The sequence below is a fragment of the Anabas testudineus genome, chromosome 8 (genome assembly GCF_900324465.2).
Source record: "Anabas testudineus chromosome 8, fAnaTes1.2, whole genome shotgun sequence".
NCBI classification, from domain to species: Eukaryota; Metazoa; Chordata; class Actinopteri; order Anabantiformes; family Anabantidae; genus Anabas; species Anabas testudineus.
In genome coordinates, this window is record NC_046617.1 from 10,215,127 (window position 1) to 10,237,353 (window position 22,227).

Genomic DNA, 22,227 nt, shown 5'->3' on the forward strand with positions numbered 1-22,227 from the left:
AATCCTCTGAAGTTAGGGTCATGACATCTATGTTTCCCTGTCATCAAACACTTTTGAGTGGTTATAAAAAACTGCACATCTAATCATCCACAAGATCTTTATCTATACACAGAGTCTGGGTACATCTGGTTTGGATTGAATTTCTGTTCCGTAACACATTAGTCCACAGTTAAGCCTGATAATTGTGATGAGCACAGACTTTGGTAAATCTATAATTACAGTGAACTGACAGTGCCATCTTCAGTTTGTAGCAAACTACTGCAGTTATGCTTATGAAAATGTGTAGCTCACATGGATTTGTTTTCTGCACCCTTTAAATTATGATTGGCACAGATAACAAAAACCACTCATTATCCACTTTTTCAATACTCCTGGAGAACAAGTATACTTCTATGGGTCCTTTAAATTATGTTCACAGGCAGTAAATGATAATGAAAGCTGATAAAATTGCACACAGTTCGCAAGCACTGGTTTATTGCATGTATTAATTTTATTGTCCAGGCACCTTTTGAAGCAGTAACCATGCTAGTTAGTTAAACAGAAACAGGTCCAGGGTACTGAATGTGCTGACTCTTGCTGGTAGACATCAGTTTAAGTACATATTTACACTGAAAATGGAAAATTGACAACGAAAAAAAAAAAAACTTTACAAAAAACAAACAAAATAAAAGGTAGCCTCTGGCATTTATGTCCCCACATCTGTCTGAAAGTCACTGTATCATTAGCATGGTTATAGTAAAGGCACAAAGGCTTCTTATATACATATTATTGATATTAAATATGAAAGTTCACTTTTCACAGTAAACCTCAACCAAGATTTGTGATTTATTAAAAAAAATAAACAACGGAAATATAACAAAGTATTTCACATTGTGTATTAAAAACAAACACAAAAGAACTCTGCAGGCAAATGCACTAAATATATTAAAATTATTTAAGTTAGGGATTTGAAAAAAGAGGGCAGCATCAAAAAACATCATCACAAAATAAAATAATGAAAATACTCGCACTGGATTTCTATGCAACAAATACAATACAGCACTCTGGATTCAAGGTCCACTCATGTCCCTGTCTATTATTCCATAACAAAAAAAAAAGCTTTTATTGTAGTACCTTTCTCACTATGGACTCCAGCACAATAATGTGTTGCAAAAAAAAAAGAAAGAAAGAAAATAAATACACTGGCCCCCACAATCTTAACATAATGTAGCTTCCCCATTGATTCCCATTACTCTTAGTACTATTCCAGTGCAAAAGCATCATCCCTATTGCCAAATAGAGGGGACAGCAAATATAATTTAGCTGCGACAGCTCCTTCATTATTGCAGTAACAACAAATTCTAACTGTCCTGTGAGTCGATGTTTTTCAAGTTGATGGATCAGAACTACTATCAAAGCTACAGTCATGTACACACCACCAGTTGCAAAACATCAGAGCATTTTAGGCAAGAGCGTCAATGTGTTTAACAGAAATGTGTATAACAAGGATACAAAATAATACAAATGAGGAGGAATATTAATGTCAGTGAGGAATTCAAGACGGTACCTACCATCTACTTTTTGTTTTATCTTTGGTGTAACGTGATCTATGAAAAAGTAGATAATTTGCACTAAATTCATTCCTGCCAGGCACAAGATGTAGCTATGATAAACTATGCTACAGGAAGGAGATTAGCTTTTATTGTGGCCCACTTCTTTACCGATGAACTCAACTAAGCAGTGATAAAAGGTTTTATATGATGATAAAAGAAACTGAAATAAAATACATACATATATAAGTGAAGATAATTGTTAAATTTTACTGTCTGTTAGCCGTCATCATCTCCCACGGATAAATTATATGTGCTTACAGAACTGAATCCTCCTTTGTGAAATTGCAGAGCACTTATTGCATCTTTAAATCTGTTCTTATGGGATCTTCATTGCACAAGCCTATCAACTTTTTTTTTTTTTTTTAGTATTCTGGTGACATTCACTGGCCTTCTCATTCAAATGGTGGAATATGACCTCTGATTAACATCTACCTCTCTGAACTGCAGGCATGATCTTGATTGTGTCTATGTGTGGGAAAACCTTCAAAACTAACCGTCAGTTAGTTTTGTAACGTTTCACACACTACTCGACTTTAGAAAAGCCACATTTAGTCATTTAGTTTTAAACTTGAAAAAATTCCAACACGTCATAACTGGCCTCCTCCAAATTTGCATCGCTGACTGCTTTTTAAAAAGGTCAGATTACTGATCCACACCTTCAATTAACCAAAAACCAAAGAAAAAAAACCCTGTTGGCTTCAACTAAATAGAAATTTCAGACTGGTAAATTAAATAAAGTATTGCTTATACACCCAAATTATTAGACATTTCTTATAAATATATTTTGTTACTCTGGCAGCTTAGGTGCAGCCTAATTATTCTGGACGTTTTTCTAATACTCGTTATTACTTCTAATGTTACTAATGTTACTTGTAAATGTGACATTTAATAATAATAATATTCCATGAACTTTAAATTTAGAATTAAGGTATAAATTACAAATAACTTGCATAGATATTCAACTTGTGATTTCCAATTAGACATTACATTTACACTATTACTGCATCTGCGGTGCTGTTTCAAGGCCATTTCCTTTTCACTTGTATGTTGGTGGACAACTGTATAGAAATAAACATCATCCGGCAACATATTGATGCTACAGTGGACTGCATTATACTTACCTTTCTCGTATATTAAATCCAGTAAAACTATCACCTTAAAGTGTCCAAAATACCCCAAAGCTTGTTTAAAATTTCTATTTTAAGACACAGCTGTTGCACTGGATTGCATTAGACTTTAGAGCCATTTCTATTTTTTGGGCTACTTGTGTTTGATGCTTAAGAAAATCATGTTGCAGCATTGAAACATAGTCAGTAGTATACAATATAAGAGAATGAAAGTGCAGCCTGACTGAATGCCACAAAACAAAGTACTGCTAAGTAAGGTGCTGAAAGCACTTAAAAGAGCACAAACGTTAGTCTAAATAGCTTTAACAATGAACAAACTAAAGAAAAATCAGCCCTATTTTAAATGTCCTCAACAGGGGCGAAACTCCTGCTTCAATAGGATTCAAAACGAACATTTTAAATACTTAAATAGATATAAAATCTTGTTTTCTTTTAACACAAATTGTACACATCTGGTAGCAATACATATAAAAATTAGGTGGTTACTTAGAAAGGACACCTTCTCATACATCATTATCAAAAATATGTAGCTTTAGTAGCACTTTTTGTTCTTCGTGTATCTAGTAAACTTTACAATGCTACATTACACTCCTACGAAGTGAGCGAGGTTTTTCTTTTTTTTCCTTCTAGTTCGAAATCACTGCAGTGGTGAAGAGCCTCAAAAGTCACAACTCGCTCGCTGTAATCACTGGTTTGCTCCTCAGTTCCACTGCTGTATCGCTTTCTTTTGTGCTCCTCCTCCCTACGACACTTCCTCTTTATCACTCCTCCACCCTCCATGCTTTGCTTTTCAACTTCTTCCACTTCAACGTCCACATCAGTCAATTTTTTCAACTTTCCCAATAATCTTCTCCTCAAAAATGGGCAAGATGGCATCGTCTTCACGTACCTCTTCAAACACTACCCCGCAGTCAAACTCGTCGCTTACCTTCTTGAAATAATACCTAAAAAAAAGAAAAAAAAAAAAAAGACACACAACAAAGTTAACATCTTGAACGACCTGCAGTACTTTATTTAATCAGTTCATCATGCTATTCTCATAATAACTCATTACTCAATTCAAAAGTTTAACCATTGCTGCGTTAACTGTTATACATCAGAGTTAGATATCCTGAAAGTCAGCTGCATCTACTCAAAGCAAATGTGTCAAAAAAAGCTGAGCATATTCAGATTCTGTATTATAATACTAATATTTTATAGTTACAATTGTTTACATTGTTTACAAGGTACCCGACACTTTGATTTCATTAAATTGGGTGTTATTTTCCACATTTTCCTAAACTTAACATAAAAGTTAAAGTTAACATAAAATGTTTACCACTATTTACTATTATATATAGTACTGTACAAAAGTCTTAGGCCACCTTTAATTATGTTGTTTTGGCAAAAGTGTGACCTCTGTTAAGGAAATTACAGAGGTCAAGGACAAAAGTGGATACCTGTTAAAATCTGGTGAGAGGTTTCTCAGACTTGTGCACAGTACTGATTTTTAACTGGGATCATATCCACCACACATGTCACCTGTAATTTCCTTTCTTTGTCAGCAGTTCTTTGAACTGGCCCAGTGTGACGACCCTCCCTTTGACAGACGTCCTGTAGGGTATCTGCTCCTCACAGAAGTAATACGCCACAGTTGTGTTTTCACACGGCTGCTTTTTAGTGACTTTATGTCTGCAAAGAGGAAAGACAGAGCATGATTTGAAACAGTCTCCTTCTCAGTGTTGATAATAACCACACTTCGGTTATGGGCCCACAAAACATCTAATTGAGTGGTTTCCAACTGTAAAAAGACGCTGAGACTGTGGAGAATCCTAATTACAAACACGTCCATATCCCCAAGGAGCCGTACAACTGACGAAACAGACACAGTGATGTCAAATTTCTCAAATTTATAGAGCATGTTACAAATCAAAGGATGAAAAACTAAATAAACAAGTTCACCATCTTTCTAATCAATATGTACAATTAAAAGAAGCAAGTGAAAGACTAATGGTAAGTGGTTAATGGTTAACATGCTTTTCAGGAAGGAACAACACAAAGGGCACCCTATACTGACAAAAACGCAGAATCGGGGATTCATAGCATCTGACTGGCAGGGGCCGTGAAATAAAGATTTTGTAAAGATGCTATTTACATGTACACCTAGTTGTACATTATTGCTTGTTCAGTACCCTCCACTAGCTTAACAGACAATCTGCAGTATAACTACTCCTGCCATATTCAGTTGTTAAGAGAATACCTGTGTATGGATGCTAGTTGAATCTTATCACCACACTAATGACTATAAGAAAAATGCTGTAAGATGTAATGATAAATTGGAAGGCAATACATAATAACACCACACAGAAGAGGGAAAGAGGAGAGAAAGAAATGGCTATATACTACTTTATAAATGTCTTCAGCTCTCTATTCAGCTCTAAAAACACACAGCTCCTGATAACAGTGGGAAAAGTTACTGGTAGGACACAGCGGACATACTCAGGCTCGGACAGCTCGCTGTCAGAAACGGCTGGCACCACACTGAGTGGAGGGAACAGCGCAGGCCTGACTGTGGTGCGGCCCCTCTGGATCACCTCCATCACATACCTGAGGGACCGAACAACACCAGTAGTTAAATATAGAATAGTCTTGCCATTGTGTATCAAGTTAAACTGATTCTGTTGATTAACTCGTCGGCTACCTGTGGTGCATCTGTCCACCTACCTCTGCTTGGGTTGTAATATTCCAGACTTCATCTTCTCCTCCTCAAGCCGCCGGCGAACCTCTTCCAGCTGGATGAGGGGGCTGGGAGCTGGGTTGGGAGGCATGGTGGGATCCTGGATGAACGGGTGAGACGGCTGCACATTGTTCCGCAGTTGAGTAGTGACGGACGGGTGCACAGACCCCGACTGCTCCGCTGTCGTAAGACTTTTAGATCCAGTGGTGCTCCTGAAATGGAAATGCAACATCTGCTATAATTTGCAATAGGGACTTGGAAAAACAAAGTTTTACTGGTGATAAAAGCAGCACAGTTGGGACTGCTGCATGTACACAGGATATTTCTTTTAATTCTAAAGATAAAGACAAGTATACATTATCTGCTCTCATATTAGCTGGCACCACTGACCCGTATGGGCTTCTCTTATGCTGAGCCATTTCTTTCTGTCCCTCCATCAGCCACAGAAGGATCTTCTGGTTTTTCTCAATCTCCTCTGCAGGTCCCGGCATGTCATAAGTCCGCACATCCTCGCCTTTCTTGTATACCCTTTTGCACTGTGTGCCGCCTTTGCTACTGTTCAATGGCAGAAAACAACTGGTATCAAGCAAAGAAAAACAGTATTATGGGTTATATGATGTCAAAAAGAGGTTTTGTGTGTACCTATAACCTGAGTGCTCCATGGGGTTGAACCCTATGCAATCCGTGTAGCTGCGAGACTTCGATCCATAATGACTTGTCTCTGTGCCCCAGGGAAAGCTGCCCTGCACACGCATGGCTGCCTCAGCCTCCACCTGCTCCTTGGGCTTCCCACTGCCTGCATGGTGGATGTGGTGCATGTGTTTGTGGTGGTACAGGTGGCTGGTCTCTCCCTTGAAACCATGCCTAGAGGGATGTTTACCCTGACCTGATGACAATGGCAAAGCAAGTCCCATCCCTCTGCCCCCTGGGAAACCATCTGGCGAGTGTGGCTTGGGAGAATGGCGGCCTGTCCCCGGTGACTGGCAGCCAGGAGTTTTCATGACCCGCTTAACGTGGTCATCCAGGATGCTCTCAGGGTTCTCCTCGTGAGCATCTCTCAGGAAAGGACCACTGCAGGTGATGTCAGCGTAGCGGGAGTAGTAATTCTGCGGATGAGCACCAGGGGGTAACCTGTGACTGGATAATGATGTGACTGTAGACATGATGACTTCATCACCTTCTTCTTCCTTCAGTTCACAAACACATAAACAAGAAACAAAAAAATCCTTTAGATTAAAAAAAAAAAAAAATTGACATTAATAAATAAACAGATGCAGGTACACTGGATGGGGTCTAATAATCTGAGGCTTATATATATTTAATACTTAACAGAAAAACTATATGCAATAGGTCCACATGTATACGTTAACAGCTTATTTCCTCTCCTTTTCTTTTCTTTACACTGACAACACTGAGAATTATTCTCTTAGGGATGTATACTGCAAGTTGTACTGATTCCAACCTGCAGATGGCAGATTTAAACCACATGCTAAGCTGTCTACTTCACACTGCAGAGATGTGTAGACAACAAAATGAGTCAGGTGTGTGTGGTATAGATGCACATACTGTAGCACATTTCTGTTTTCTCATGTAAAGTGTAACCAAGTACACTTTCAGCTCTGAGTGACTGGGAGAAAATCGCAGTCTGACAGAATCTGCTACAGGGGGATTCACAGGGTGGGGTGCTGCAGGCATCCTTAAAAGGTTTTAGAATAGATGACATTAGGCACAAAATCGGCACCTCATCTTCCTCCCTTGCAGAACAGGTTGAGCATTATGTTAGACAGCGGGTAGGTTCAGTTTTAATGGAATCTGAGGCCATATCATACAAATTCTAAGTAGGTGGTGGCTTCAACACCTCCAATTTGAACTCTTGGTTCTCTATCAGCTACACTGTATAAAGATCTCTGGCCAGTGTTGGGACCTATCATGCTAAATATTGTTTACTTATTACTTCGAGCTAGTCTTGTCACCTGTTATAAAGCTGCTGTTGTTAAATCTCTATTGAAGAAACTCCACCTCAATCCAGAGTCACTAAGTAATTATAGACCAGTCAGAGGTTAAAGCTAAACAGCTTCCCCTTTTCTTTCTACATTTCATCGATAGGCCAAATTATACAAAGTCCACTGTTATGCAGATGATATGCAGTTCTATGTCCTGGTGAACGCTGATGGCCCTTCTGAGATTAGTAAAGTAGAGTCCTTGTCAGTCATAAAGCTGGATGTTACTTTTTTTTTCTGCTCCTAAATCCAGGTCCGCCTCCACACTGGCATAACTTTGATCAGTTAACCTTAACTCTTGACAACTGTGTCATGTCTCAGAGCCTGACAGCCAAGACTCTTGAAGGCACATTTGATCCTTGTCTCTCTTTTCAACACCACATTAAAGATATCACAAAGATTTCACCCACGTAACATAGCTAAAATTCGGCCTTCTATGACCACAGGACATTCAGAGACCCTAATCGCACCACTATTAGCTTCTCTCCACTGGCTCCCTTTTGAAGTCCAATCAGATTTGAAGTTGCTTCTGATGACATATAAAATCTTAAATGGAGGTTCTCCTTAATACATGTCTGATCTCCTGAACCCTAAAACTCATGCCCTCCACTCTCTGAATGGAGTGCTCTTGTCTGTCCCCAGTGTTAAAAAGAAGTCCTCATTCTGCAGGGCCTTTTCTTATCGTGCCCCCCTCCTTTGGAATAACCTGTTGACATCAGACAGTCTTACTCTGTAGAGGTTTTTAAACCAAAACTTAAGACACATTTATATACCATAACTTTCAGGTAGTGGCAGGGATTCATACGTGTTACCAGTACTGGGTTGGTGGGTGGGTTTTAGTCTCAATAAATAATAAACTTAATATTTCAGTGTAGGTCATATTGTCCTGACGAGGAGATCATAGCATTAATTCTGACAATAACTGCGTTTATCAAACCCTCTATTTCTTCTCTCCCAAGCACATGAGCCTATATGCTGTGTGCCTCCCTCTCTCTCTCTTCTCTCTCTCTCTCCCTTGTGCCTTTGTCTTTCTTCCAGGTCCTCATGAGCAGAGGAGGCTAAATGTTCCAGGTCCCACTGGCTGGTTGCACCTGGAAGCTGCTGGCATTCTTCGAGTCCTATCTGTTGCTTGTTATCATCTACTATCCTCTTTTTTTCTCTACTCTCCACACATGCTAACCGGTCAAGGCAGATGGCCGCCCACCCTGAACCTGCTTCTGTTGGAGGTTTCTTCCGTTAAAGGAAGTTTTTCCTCTCCACTGTTGCCCAGTTCTTGCTCAAGGGGGATTGCTGAGCCCTTTTAATAAATTTATAAGGTCCTAACCTTATTATGTCAGGTGCCCTGTAATAAAATAAAGATCTGAGAGAGTCATGTGGTACAAGTATCTCTCACCACTATTACTGCAGAAATTAAATATTCACTGTTAAAACCATATTTCTAAATAACAGGAAAAACATTCTGCAAGTACAGACTGCAGGATATTCAACTGCATTATCCATCAAGACCTGAACCATAAAAAAAAATATTTTTAATGCAGCTAGAGCAGTGAGCGCCATACAGCAGAGCTTTTATCTGTACTGCATCCTGTGTAAAGTTAAATACACTTTGGCAGAGAGAGATCAAACAGACAACAGTAGGTAGGGGTTTCACGTTCACTTTAACAGCCCATGCTCAAACTCAGTTATGTTAATAATTAAATAAAACTTCACCTGTGAACATGCCAAAGACTGCTTTTGTTATGTCAATGTCGAAATTCCCTGTGCCCACTGTTTCTTTACTAATAGATGATAAGCACATTTTTCCCTTGCCCCCCTTTTGGGAACAATAACAGATATTTGATATACTACCCATTTACCCATTTACTCATGACAATCCAGCTCATTTATACAATACCATGACTCAGCTTGTGAGAACTAATAGTGTGCATGGTTGCTTGCTCTGTTGTTGTGTTAACGCCAAATAAAAATCCAATTCAGACAAGCGATGACCATCCTGCTCACGGGAGTCATTTAGCCACTAATTTACTTTGGTGAATAACATGCTGCTGCTCTTGTGTGTGTGAATTAGCCGGTGCATAGCAAGACCACAAGGCCCATTGTATCAAAACAATTACATCAGGTGCCCATAATTTTGTTCCTAGCAAACAGTGTGAGTGTGTGTGTGTGTGTGTGTGTGACAGAGCTGTGGCAATAGAAGTTACCTGTTTCCTCACAGCAGTAAAATATACTATTGATTTTAACCAGTGTGAATTTTTAAATTCAAAGAATTTTAATAGATGAAAAAACACTTCCTTTAACAGATGCACCGAGAATCACTCGATAGAAGCATCATTTCACGCTTGCCTCTGTGTTTCATAAAGCAAACCTTGAGCTGTGCGATGGCAACTTCATTCCTTTCAGCGCGAAACCACAGAAATGGTCTGCCTTGAGTCTTAATACTTGGCTCCGTGTACTGAGGGAGATTTCCTTTGTGGTGGCAGCAAGCATTTCATCACCGTTCAAGTGACATCAAACAGGCGGCACGCTGTTCCAGGCTTACAAGTGGCCGAGTGTCCAGGTGCTCCATCTGACTGATCGACAAAGCCAGATCGCTGACAGGCCAAGGACAGAATTCTCCAAATGATTCATAATGTGTTTTTATTCCCCATTCAAATAGTTGGCCTCATTAATTTCATTAAGGCCAGACGGATTTAAGTCTCCTTTGTTAGTGAAAACTTTAAGCCCGGCGGCCAGGCACACATCTCGCTTCTTGGCTCAGACACAGGCTACTGTGTTGTCTACTGATTCTCCTCAACCAACAGTCTGCTTTTCAATACACTATCTAATTTATTAATTTATTTAATCATTGTTTTATTGAATTAAATTCAAGTTAAGTAAAAAAAAAAAAAAACTGTCCTCTGATATTAATATCTGAAGAGTCGGGATTCCTAATGAGATCTGTATAACAGTTTAACCAGAAGCAGGAGTTTATTATTCAACTGATTGTTCAATTTAACAGGAAATTAAAAAAACACTTATGATCGCCATTTCATTTTTTAAAGCAGCTGTTGCCAGACATAACATGGAGACAGCAACTCTGAACTGCTCATGTTGCCTCCCTGTGACTTGAACGTTCAACTTTACTGAGTAAAGGATAATGGCACTGTGAGAAAAGCTGAGAGCAGAAACATGCTCCTTCTGTTGCCTGCACTTTCTTGATTACATTATGTTGGAGGTCACAGACAGTGCTCTCCACTGTGAATCCCTGCTTCACCTCCTGAAAGATGCTTCTTATTCACAAGTGCTGAACATAATTACCAAAACAGTGGACCCGGTTGTGCTTTAAACAGTAGACGGCTTTCGGAAAAGTAGAGTCAACATACCAATCGTACTCTCTTCAGTCGCTCCTCTAGTTTCTGTTGAGCCTCTCTCTCCCTCAGTACACCCTCCAGTCTGCTGATCAGCTCTGTTGCAAACCTTTCTGGCTCCACATGTATGTCCTTTGGAATCCGGTTTGTGCGCTGGGGAAAGAAATGGCATGCCATAAGTGCTTCTTAAGAGCCAAAGCATCACTGTCAACAGCACAGGGGAAGTTTTAGCACCAATATGAATAAAAATATTAAATTAGATCGTGTTAAGTGTTAATTTTACTTCCACAGATGCCGTACATTTAAATTTGAAAACATAAAAATTTGAAAACATACATTAATAGCATAATTATATATGGAATATTTTAAAAAGGTTTAGAGAAATCCACGTAGATTTGACACCAGCCCTTCTGTTTACATTCTAAATTATTTTAGGAACATAAACTAAGGAGGATAATAAATGTAGCATCATTTTAAAAACACATTCTTAATCCTCTAAAGGGGAACATGAGTGACATTTATTTCTATTTATTTCTATTCTATTTATTCTCTAGCTGGCACCAGTTATTGTACAGAAATCACCGCAACTCAAAGCTCCTGATTTGGACCCTTGTCAAAAGAGAAGGTTGAAAAACAAAGTGGCATTAAAAAATATTGCCTATAAGCCCCATCAATCTCCTTATTGCCAATGAAGTGAAGCTGCGATTCCTTTTTGTTGGGGGCAGGGCAACAGCTGCATTATGCTGTGGGGATTTGTGCTCCACTATACAGTCAATTCATGCATCCTAATAGGGTGCTAGGTGTGGAGTTTTAATTTGACTCTTTACTCTGAGGTCTAATTAGGGCCGGGGGTTTTCCTACCAAAAGACAGCCTAAGCTGCAGAGGGATGCTTCAGGCTGTCACAGGGGAGGGTTCGTGTCTGCTAGGCTTCAGCGCGCACAGCTTAGCAAAGCATCAAGCTGCATTTAGACAGCCTTCTCTTTCACCATCAGCTATTCTTATACTCCATCACAGGCTCTGTGACACAGCAGTGCTTAAATATGCACATCTCCAATGGTGGAAACATAGAAAAATACAGCAGAGACAGACAGTTCAAGACAGAGAGGTGCAGAGGCAGAAAGTGAGCAGGAAGGAAATAACCCATGAATAACTCACTGGGATATGAGGTAGTGGCACTCGCCCATTTGCTTTGGCACTTTCATGCATCTCCCGGCGATGCTGTTTGCGGTATCTGTAGGGTGGAACTCCATCTCTGGAATTAACAACAAAGACATTTTTCTAAAACACCCTCATGAATAAACAACACAGGCAGCTTTGAAGTCGGAAGCTTTTCACTGCATTTCTGCCTTAAACGAACACCAAGTAAGTCTTGATGAATCAGTGCAGCAGGATAGGTATTCTCACATGCTTATTGTGTCCCGCCTGCACCACAAGTGGTCTGGCAGATTACAGTTGCATGTTAACACATCCATGAGTCTAATTCCATGTGGTAATGGTCATGCTGGGTTTTTACGCTCTCTTGTGCTGGAAGCTCTGCACCAATTAGCTGATAACAGCCTCTAATCCATTCGGATTCAAACACATTTTTGGTCCAGTTGTGCAAGCTTTTGAAATTTCTTTTGGCTTAATTCCCCCGGTGCCATCTCTACACCTAGAAAACATTATTTTTCAAATCTTCTTTCAACAGCATAATCCTGGTTTCATGCTCAGTTTAAAATGTTGTCCTTACTTTAAGTGATGCCAAATGGTGCAACACACTGTCTTGGATCTTGTATGTGAACTAACAAAATTTCTGTGAAAAAACAACTTGCAGTTAAAAACTGCAACTATAAAGCTTGCTTTGGAAACCTTTCAAAAATTTTATTTCAAAGATAGTTTAACATTTAAAGTGTGAGTAGCTGAGACTTGCTCATGTTGTTAGGTTTCATCGTGGGACAAAATGGAAAGAAGTGCAACTTTAAAGGCACTTTATTTATGCTTTCCAGCAATGCCAATTTTTATGTATCAGACGTATCAGTTTTTAAAATAATGCTTAAGAACTCTACATTTGATGTTGCAGCCTGACATTATGAGCGAGTATTACAACATTATTGCAATGTATGTGTATGTGTAAGGTGAAAAAAAAAATACATACAAGCTGCTGTCGGTTAGGGAAATGGTGTCTGCGTCGCTGGACATACTCTGCTGCTCGCTATCATTGGCACTGGTGGCTGGTGCCACAGCATAACCAGTGTTGACATAGTACGGGTTGATCGGCTCCCGACATGGTGCGTGCCTGGAAACAGGAGGAAACAGAGGAAATGCTAAAAAGTTCAACTCATTCATGGAAATAGACCGTGAATTGAGTAAATATATACTCATTTAAAGTGCACAGCACACGACTCGCTGGTATAACCCTAAATTAGGAAGAGAAAGCATTGTTTTGTTATGAATGGTTAAATATTGTGATAGAAAATCTCAGCAGTTGCACAGTGTTTGTTTTTTCACAGTTATAATTCTATAAAGAACACAAAAGTTCAGGCTTCCTCCATTTCTGCTCTTTTGGTTTGAGATAGATGACACTCCAAGTTGGATTTGAAGCAGCACACATTAAAGTCATGTCCTATACGTACGTAACCGTTATAATTAGTAAGAAACGTGACATAAATGAGTACTACAAACCACCAATAGTCTTTGAGGGCACTAATAAATCAGCTGGTAGTGTAGTTTTCTTCAAATATATCTGAAGATGGTACATTCACATAAGTACTTTGATTCACAGGTAAAATGAAATATGCCATACACAGTTAAAAACACATTAGTTACTTGTGCTGAACGCTTCCCATTCAATAGGACAGTGTTGAAAAGGAAGTAGAGCACCAGTCTTATCCTGGTGCACATCCTTTAGAAAACATCTGTAGATTGACAGGGAGGCTTCATTTGACACCATTTACATTCTTCGTCATTGACTTTGCCAAACACATTTCTTACACGGCTCTGTACACATGAATAATAGATGTTAGCCATTATCTTTTTATTCAAATTGGGATTCCCTGAAGCATTTATCCCCAGCTTCCTCTCCATACCCAGAGTTCAAAATGAAACCTTTGTGGCCAACTGATTTTCATTAGCATATACATTCAACAACAATGAATAATTACAGTGGAGGGTTGGGAAATAAAGTCCTGTCTAACCAAAATGACTTTTCAAGTTGTGATTATACTTCTGAATATATTTCTAATAAGAAACAAAAGGAAATAAGAAGAGAGAGCAGGCTTTCTATTGTCACGTTTCTAATGAAATCTGTTACTTGATGCAAGACAGAGAAGAAATAGTGTCCTGATAAAACACTTTTCATAACCACAAATTAATAGTAATAACTTTGCAGAACACAGCTGCCTTTTAATACACTTTCCTCAGTGCTTGATAGTTTTTCTCTCAACTGGTTTTACAGGATGTTGTTTCTGTTTCACTAATACGTTTCTGCATTATACCATGCAAACTGAATAAGGCATATTTTTGGGGTTCAATAATTATTTATTAATTATTTATATTTTATTTATTTTTTACCTCCCAGTTGTTCCATGTCTCTAACATCACCTCAGCATTGTGTCACAACCAAAACAGCTTTTACAGTATACCTAATGTTGACTACATTTTTGTGGATTTCATGTATGAGAGGCCATTGTATTCCCCCCTGCCTAATAAAAAAAAGATCTAGTAAGAGAAACAGCTCCACTACTTGTACTGCTCCCTATTTATGGATTGTTTTTTTTCTCCTGAATGGTTGAGCTGATGTGTTTTTAGTAGATATGTTCTTAAAGGCATGATCTGTAAGATGTCTTCTGAGGTGAATGTGTGATGAATGTGTGTACATGTACAAAGTAATGTGTGCTTTCTGTCCGTACTATAAGGGTCTGAGGATTTTCATTACTTGTTCTGCAGGTCTTGTAATCCTTCTGACATGCTTGTGGTGTTTCGCTGATGGAGACTGGGTTGCTGTTCATGTGCTCTTATTGACTGAAATGCAAAATGTGTGGACTATTGATTTATGGCAGATGTGAGATATAAGTGCATAAAAATCTGAAACTAGTATTTGACTGTCCTTAAAGACGACCAGTTGTAGTCGAAACGCTGTCACATTGATAAATCTCCGAACTTTAGTGTGCAGCCATCTGTTTCACACCTAGATCCTGGTGTGCATGTACTCAAGCTGTGTTTTTGGTCCTCAGCTGACCACTATGTCATTCCAGCTTCCACATGCCATTCCCTTCACCCTCCTCTATCCTGCCTGTCTCCTTTAAATGTCAACGTCTAAATAACAAAAGCCAAAAAGAGAAAGAAAATGTGTTGTTTTCATTTTTCAAATAGATCTGACTGCAACATTAATAAATCATAGTTTGACTCCAAAACACAATTGCTCATCCATTTTATTCCATGATCATCTCAACTTAGTCTAAGTTTAGCATGTAGATTCATGTCTCCAAAGATCACTCAAAAGGCAACTTTCATTAAAATTACAAAGAAGTCTTCCCTTTGAAGTACACAACTTACTTCAATGAAAACAAAACTGAGCTGTTCACATTTCCAAAATCTCCCCAAGTATTAATGAATATATAGGTCATTCTCTTTCAAGTCATCTGATTTCTTAAAGAGGCTTTAATGTCTTTTGTTGCCCGTCTCTGTAGAGATCAGACACAGCTGATGTAAAATTTAGTTTCATAAAAACCCAATTGGATGATGCTAAAAAGCTATTTAAAAATAAAGTATGTCTTTCTGTACTTTTTAGCTAAATGATGGAAATAATGATGGAAAGATGGCAGAAATGCCTGTGGTACACTTTTATTTCCTTTTAAATCTTTTGGACATTTTGAGAAAACATTGAACTAAATTGTTTTCCCAAATAGACCTTACTTCCAAAAAAAAAAAAATAATAATAATAATAGTTACATTCTGCCAGAAACACTGCATTCAAACATTGGAAAAAGTAATGCAATGCAACAGCACTAGACCAGAGACAGACACACACTAAATGTAGCAGAGGTCTGCAGCTGTCCAGTCAATGGAAGGAACACTGAGCTACGTTTCATTTGTTTAACATGAGCTAAGATTCAAAGCACATTCAGTATTATTCAAATGCCCCATTGCAGTCCCAGTAGCTATCCAGTACAATTGGAGATACCTTAACCAGTGAAACCACAAAAACAGCTGCTAAAAGGAAGTCATTGCTGATTTTATTATTTATGGCTGTGCTTTTGCCTAGTGTGACATGTTGATTGTCTTAGAAACAATCAACGCAGACTTGGTGAAAGCTGCACATTCACAGAACTTGCTGGCTAACATCACTTTACACAATTTATCAGCTAAATAAATACAAAAAGAGGACAAATGAACACTAGCAGGTCTATTCAGTGGGTTAATAATGGCAAGAATGAACTGAAAAATGAAAAGGTCAGCACAAGCAAAAGCTAGTCTTCACGTTTCAGCTTTAAATTTACTAATACACATTGAAATAATACTAACTGGCCTATTGAATAACTGCACACTTGAAATTCTATTGTAACAGCATGATTATATGCACGAATAGCTGCATGAATAACATAAATACAACGAACTACTGTTATGTATATATATTTCAGAATATATCAGACTAAATGGTTTTCAAATCCTACACCTGAGAGTTAAAAAAAAACGAGGGCGCGTTCATGATTTATCACTTCACATAATCTGTCATACCAAAGTCAGCAAAGATGTAAATTATGCAAAGCACAAAAAGACGACTATCGACTGGATCTGGAGGAATCGCAGGAGAAGAAACAGTCAAACAACTGGATGGAAGTCGGTCATTTAGCTGGATATCTGCAATTAACTTATTAAGTTAACCCCAATATCCTGTTGAAGACAACTGGCACTGGATCAAACGGCTCAGCGCTGAATGTGAATCCAAGTACAGCCCTCTGCATTATGCATTTACAGGCACATTAAACTGACTAATAAGTCGTGTTTCTCAGCATCAATCAGCAGGCATCAGCAGATTTGGCACAGCTGAGATTATAACAACATCTGCTTGAAGCTACTGTGACCTTCAACACTGGAAATGAAAAGTATTTCAAAGTACACACAGGATTTCACCGCACACTCAGCTCCACATATCCATACAGCAACTAACTTGAGAGGTTGAGCTGGTCCCCGACTACACCTGAGCATGTAGTTAAGTATCCTATGTCAATTTAGGAACAAATCTACATTATTATACATATACATTATTTACAATTTCCGTGGTTTCAGCTCTTCTTTAAACAAAATTACAAAATATTTCATTACTAAACCCTGTCTTTGAAAAAATACTGATGCAAACATCTTACCAACAAGTTCTTCTCTTGCAACATCTAACATTTTCACACCACTATAGGTGCAAAAATACTCAAATAATTCAGTAATCACATCACACCATCTCCCTCTTATCTCCACTCTCTCTTGTGCTACACTCACGCTCTGTTTTCATTTCAAACTTGAGGCAGCCTTCATGTTGGTGTGGGGTTTCAGGTTTATTTCTAATTCAGCAGTTTGCAGAGAAAAGCTGTGTAGTTGTAGAGCTGAAGTAAAGCTTTGTAGATTGCTGGGAGGATTTACCTGTACTCGTGACTGTCCTGGAATCTCGCGCTGTTGGCAGCTCGCTGTGGTGCCGTCTCCATTAGAAGCTTCTGGGTAAGCCGGTTGCTCGGTGTGGGTTCACACTCGGGCTGCTCCTCTGCCTCCTGCTCACATCTCCACTCTTCATCTTCATTTAAAGTTGGTAAATAACCTGACAGTGCCTTCCCGTTCCCAGAAACAGAGCTCTGATCGCTGTACAGCTTAGGGCTTTCTCCTCCTGTCCGTGTATATTCCAAATAAATGTCAGATTTAAGGAATAAAGGGTAGGTGTTCTCCTCCATCATAGTCTGTATCTCAGTCTGAGCCTGGTCAAACATTGCAGGATCAATATGAAGCTTCATCACACAGTCTTTGATGAACGACTTGGTAGCTGGTTTGATCTGCCTGGAAACAATCCCACTGTTATCCAAGATGTATTTCTTATAAATAGCCTTAGCCAGTTTTACCTTCTTCTCCTCGTTACCCTCATTAGCTTCAAGTTTGCGGAATCCACTGCATGCAAACCAGAAGTCCAATATATCTGCACATTCCTCCTGCTTGAGGAACGTCCTAAACAAATGGATGCCATCCTGGTCATCCAAGAGGGAATGAAGAGATTCTGCCCACTTTAAGTAGGGTGGTGTGGGGGAGGCACTGCCCTCCGGCTCATAACCCAGGTCCAAGTCAGGTCGCCTGGGTGTAACCACAGATGCCTCACATTTGAGGCTTTCATTCTTTGAGGTGAAGCCAAGGTTGCTGTGCTGGCGTCCATCACTGCAGACCAGCTCACCTTCTTCCCCTGGGACTGGAGGTCTCGGAGCATCCTCAGTGAAGCTGCCTCCTAGGTCTGCTAAGAAGCCCCTTTTGTCGCTTATGCTCATAGTCCCAGCATCCACAAATCCAGTTTCCGTAGAGCCCACACTGCACAACTTTCAGATCCAGAACTCTACTTATGCCACTGCAAAAAAACTCCTGCAAGGAGGAAGAATAGATATTGAGACGTATTTTAATCACATCACTGAGAGGTAGACTAGTGCAAACCTTTACTGAGCAGTACTATTATATAAAATTTCTAATACCAAAAAATCTGATTTATTGATACCAAGTGTAAGTAAAGATAAAAAGAGTTGATTAATTATGTGCATACGCCTGGTTAGCAGCAGACTAACATGTCATGGGGAATTTTTAGAATTCTGCACAGTTTGCATTTTTATCAGATTTTCATGAAAAACTCATCAGATGGAAAATGTCCATATATTGAATTAATTCAGTATCTATAGAAACCCTGAAGACATAAACACACAAAGTAGCCTGTGGTTCACCTTTAAAAGCAGCACACTGTACATGGTGGACTTACTTTCTTTGGCAACTGCTACATGAATTGATAAACCTATAATATATAAAAACTGAAATGCGCTAATTGAATAACTCAAGAACAACTTCCGCCCACATATGTAGCCAGAGATTTCACAACGCATCTGCAAACCCGAGCAGAAATCTTAAATTAAAGTCATTAGGCTTTTAACGGGGTTTAAGAGGGGAAGCTTTACTCTTCTAAGATCTACTGTGAGTGATAAATTCACTTGAGGTTTTTAAACTCGGTAACAAAGCGGCCTTCGTCTCTCCGCTATTAGTTGATAGAAGCAGGAACGCAAATGATACTTTATTGATCCTTGTGTCATATTATCTCATTTCATTCCTCCTCCATTAAAAGTGCAGGGTCAGCTGCAGATCAGCATGCCTACTGATGGTTGGGACTGGATGAATCTCGTTCAAGGACACATCCTGGTCTTCATGTATTGTCCCTGAGCTTTCCTGCTGGGTTAATAAACAGCAGCGCCTGTGTGTCTAGCTTATACTTAAGCGTCCCAGCAGTTTGGGTGACCATTCTAGTGAAATAAATCCTAATGTAAATAGGGTGGTGGGGGGGAAACAGTCACTTTCTTTTGATTGTTTAGATTCACACATACATGGATTATGCGACTACATCATGCAAATGCATTCAAAGAATGAAAATACAAGCATATGTCTTAACAGCCTGGGTCAATCAAAACATGGCATCTAAGACTCATTCAAAACAAATACTTTTTAGCTTACACTGTATTCTGTATTTATTTTCTTATTTATACTCATGCAAACCTCCAAACTGTATTGGTTTGTATTTTGTTTTTTATCTTGCAAACATCACATTTATCCTTTTAAATGAGGCCTGACAGCTGAGATTACACTAGCTGGGATCTCGCAAGAAATAGGTTTTAATGGTTGCCATCACGCTTCCCTTTAGGGCACACCCACTCCCTGTCTTGTCTAATACAGATACAAATCATTTTCCTAACTAAACAAAGAAAGTGAAGGCATCACCGGCCACCGTGTTATCCTCTGCACGACCTTAAAGTGTGAGCAGCGTGTGCACCGTGCAGGGGTGGTGGTGGGGGGCTGAACCGCAAATGGCACAAACGGACACGCAAAGCCCCGCTGCGCGCCCAGGTACCCGGTACCCGCTGTGAGGAAGCAATCGTCTTGTTACCTGTTTGTAACGGTGCGTCGGCGCCACAGCTGTTCGGTGGGCGCACGGATGTTCAAATGAGCGGTCCTGCGGTCACAGGTGTGTGTGTGTGCCTGGACCTGTGTTTTTATTTACTATGCATTTATTTATTTTTATTTTTTTTTTACTGCAGATGAATCCTCTGAAGTGAGCCTCTCATCACATTCACGCCTTGGCCTCTCCAGAATGAGCAGATCAGCAAACGGCAAAGTGGGGGAGGGGAGCCAGAAACAAACTCCGTACACACACACACACACACACACACACACACACACACACACAGAGGCAGGCAGGCCTTTCAGCAGCCGACCGACAAGTGCACAACTTTGTCACACTATTCACCCTATTAATATCTGTGCTGTATCCGCTACCAGCTGCTCAAGCAAACGCACAGCGCGACCGCCGCAAACAGTTCCCCTACCGTCAGAGGACACGGAGGGAATCCCACATCAATCTCCGGACAGACTTAGAAGAGGCGAAGCGATGGCACACAGGCTATATCTCCCGACTACCGCAATCCCAATCTCTGAGCTGAGGGAGGAGGAGGAGGAGGAGGGCGAAAAAGTGACATTTGCTGAACCGGTGAGAGTCTTCCTGCTGCTTTCGTGCGCACTGGCCATTTGGAGCGACACGAGTCACCGCGAACAGTGTCATAGTTGCGAAGTGCAGCGACTTTAGGAATAACAAAGAGCACAGTCCGCTCTCCACCTCTCCATGGCTGTCTCTCTCTCTCTCTCTCTCTCTCTCTCTCTCTCTCTCTCTCTCTGTGTCTCTCTCTCTCTCTCTCTCTGGCTGCACAGCAGAGGATGCACAGCGCCTCGCCCGTTCACCACACTAACTGCTCACAGCGTTTGATTTGGGATCTTTTGGGTGGTGAGTTTCTGTTCTCCCTCCCTCCCTCAAGCCTCCAAACAAATATGGGGTGATATTCCTCGGCGTAATATTCAATATTTAATCATATTCCTAAATATGTGACACCTCACCGCCCAGAAAGTATAGCAGGGGCTTCTTGGCTGACCCTTTCCACTGACCTAATTCAAGCCAACCCACTGCATGAGCTCTCAGCATGTGTTACAAATAGCTCAAATGTAGAGAGCACTTTGATTTGTAATGGTGTGTATTGCATTTTTTATTTCGACAGGGGTGAACTATGCGTGTACTGTATTTAGATACTGTATATATTTGCTATTTGGTTGTTGTACATAGGATGCATGAGATGATTCCACTGAATGCATGAAGTTTCCTCAGTTAAAATCAGACCTTTTTTAGGTAGTGCACACCGGCTTCCTTTGTTAGAAATGTTAGCACCAGCAAGTTTCACTGAGAACAGCTTACAGAGTGACAGATTGCAGGGGTAGACGCCACAATAACTGCGTTTATGACATTTGACTTCAACGCATGATGGGCAACTGGCCAACAGTACATACACCAGGCTGACTAGAAATTCACTAGGGCGCATAATGATGTGGTAATTAAGGCTGCTGACAATGTGCAACCAGTGAATTGTATGTCTAGTTTCCAATTCATACAACAGGACCCCTCAAATCACTTTTTTGCAACTTCTGTTTCAATTGCATACTTTCTACCTCACAACCTTTCCCTACGTTAAAGGACTATGAGGCGTCAATGCAAGACCCATAAACATGCCATCTCACAAAATTAGATAAACTATATCTATCTGTCTTTATTGTGACACTTCGGCTGAGAATACGTGGACACGCAGAACTGTAGGAACAACCAGTGCTGAACAAGAAAAGTTTAATTCAACATTAAGACAATTTAACAGAACCATTAGACACACACGATGGTGTCATTACGTTTGTCTTTACGGCACAAACACCATGAGGAAGGATGGAATATCAGCTGTTGTTTCATTACATGAGTGACTTACATGCAAATCAACATTTTTACCTTAAGTCTGAGCGTTTTTCTCATGCGTCCTCCAGCAACACATCCATATGCCGATTCTTCCATTGTGCAGTTTTTAAACAGGTTGTTGTGCATTAATGGTAACATTCCTCTCATCCCCATAAAATGGAAAGTCCCAGCCAGAGCATAATGTTGGAATAATAGTTTGTCTTTGCAACGCATTTGTACCTGAAAAGAAGGAATATGTGATAAGTACAACAGACAAAGAGTTACTGGTATTAGTGTCAGACATTAGTTTTTTGCTATATTTAAAAATGTCTTTCCTCAAAATGTGACTTTCCTCAGTGTAACACATTAATATAACAAGCTTTTATCACCATGATGCCAGTAACACAGGCCAAACTATCCAATCTTTTAG

The 22,227-nt window shown here is 39.8% G+C and overlaps 1 protein-coding gene across 3 annotated transcripts; it reads right to left on the reverse strand.

Annotated features, from left to right (window-relative positions):
* Positions 1 to 501: 501 nt before the first annotated feature.
* On the reverse strand, positions 502 to 21,939 carry axin1 (axin 1). Of its 3 annotated transcripts, none has more exons than XM_026361023.1 (11): positions 21,852 to 21,939; positions 17,396 to 18,367; positions 12,918 to 13,058; positions 11,939 to 12,035; positions 10,798 to 10,935; positions 6,078 to 6,622; positions 5,826 to 5,990; positions 5,423 to 5,647; positions 5,198 to 5,305; positions 4,241 to 4,390; positions 502 to 3,663 (listed from the first exon to the last, which is right to left on the reverse strand). In XM_026361023.1, exons 2-11 carry the CDS (start codon positions 18,274 to 18,276, stop codon positions 3,537 to 3,539), a joined length of 2,577 nt encoding a protein of 858 aa, XP_026216808.1. In that variant the 5' UTR covers positions 18,277 to 18,367; positions 21,852 to 21,939; the 3' UTR covers positions 502 to 3,536. The 3 variants fall into 3 exon arrangements, with proteins under 3 accessions (XP_026216808.1, XP_026216881.1, XP_026216765.1); XM_026361096.1 differs by lacking the exon at positions 21,852 to 21,939 and adding an exon at positions 20,362 to 20,655 and having other exon boundaries at positions 5,826 to 5,987; XM_026360980.1 differs by lacking the exon at positions 21,852 to 21,939 and adding an exon at positions 20,362 to 20,655.
* Positions 21,940 to 22,227: the final 288 nt, after the last annotated feature.

Excerpts from the sequence above, each read along its gene's own strand:
- axin1 (XM_026361023.1), bottom strand. The coding sequence starts at position 18,276 with ATGAGCATAAGCGACAAAAGGGGCTTCTTAGCAGACCTAGGAGGCAGC. Across the intron at positions 5,648-5,825 it reads CATAAGAGAAGCCCATACGG|GAGCACCACTGGATCTAAAA; the intron begins GTCAGTGGTGCC and ends TTTCCATTTCAG. Across the intron at positions 3,664-4,240 it reads ACAAAGAAAGGAAATTACAG|GTATTATTTCAAGAAGGTAA; the intron begins GTGACATGTGTG and ends TCTTTTTTTTAG.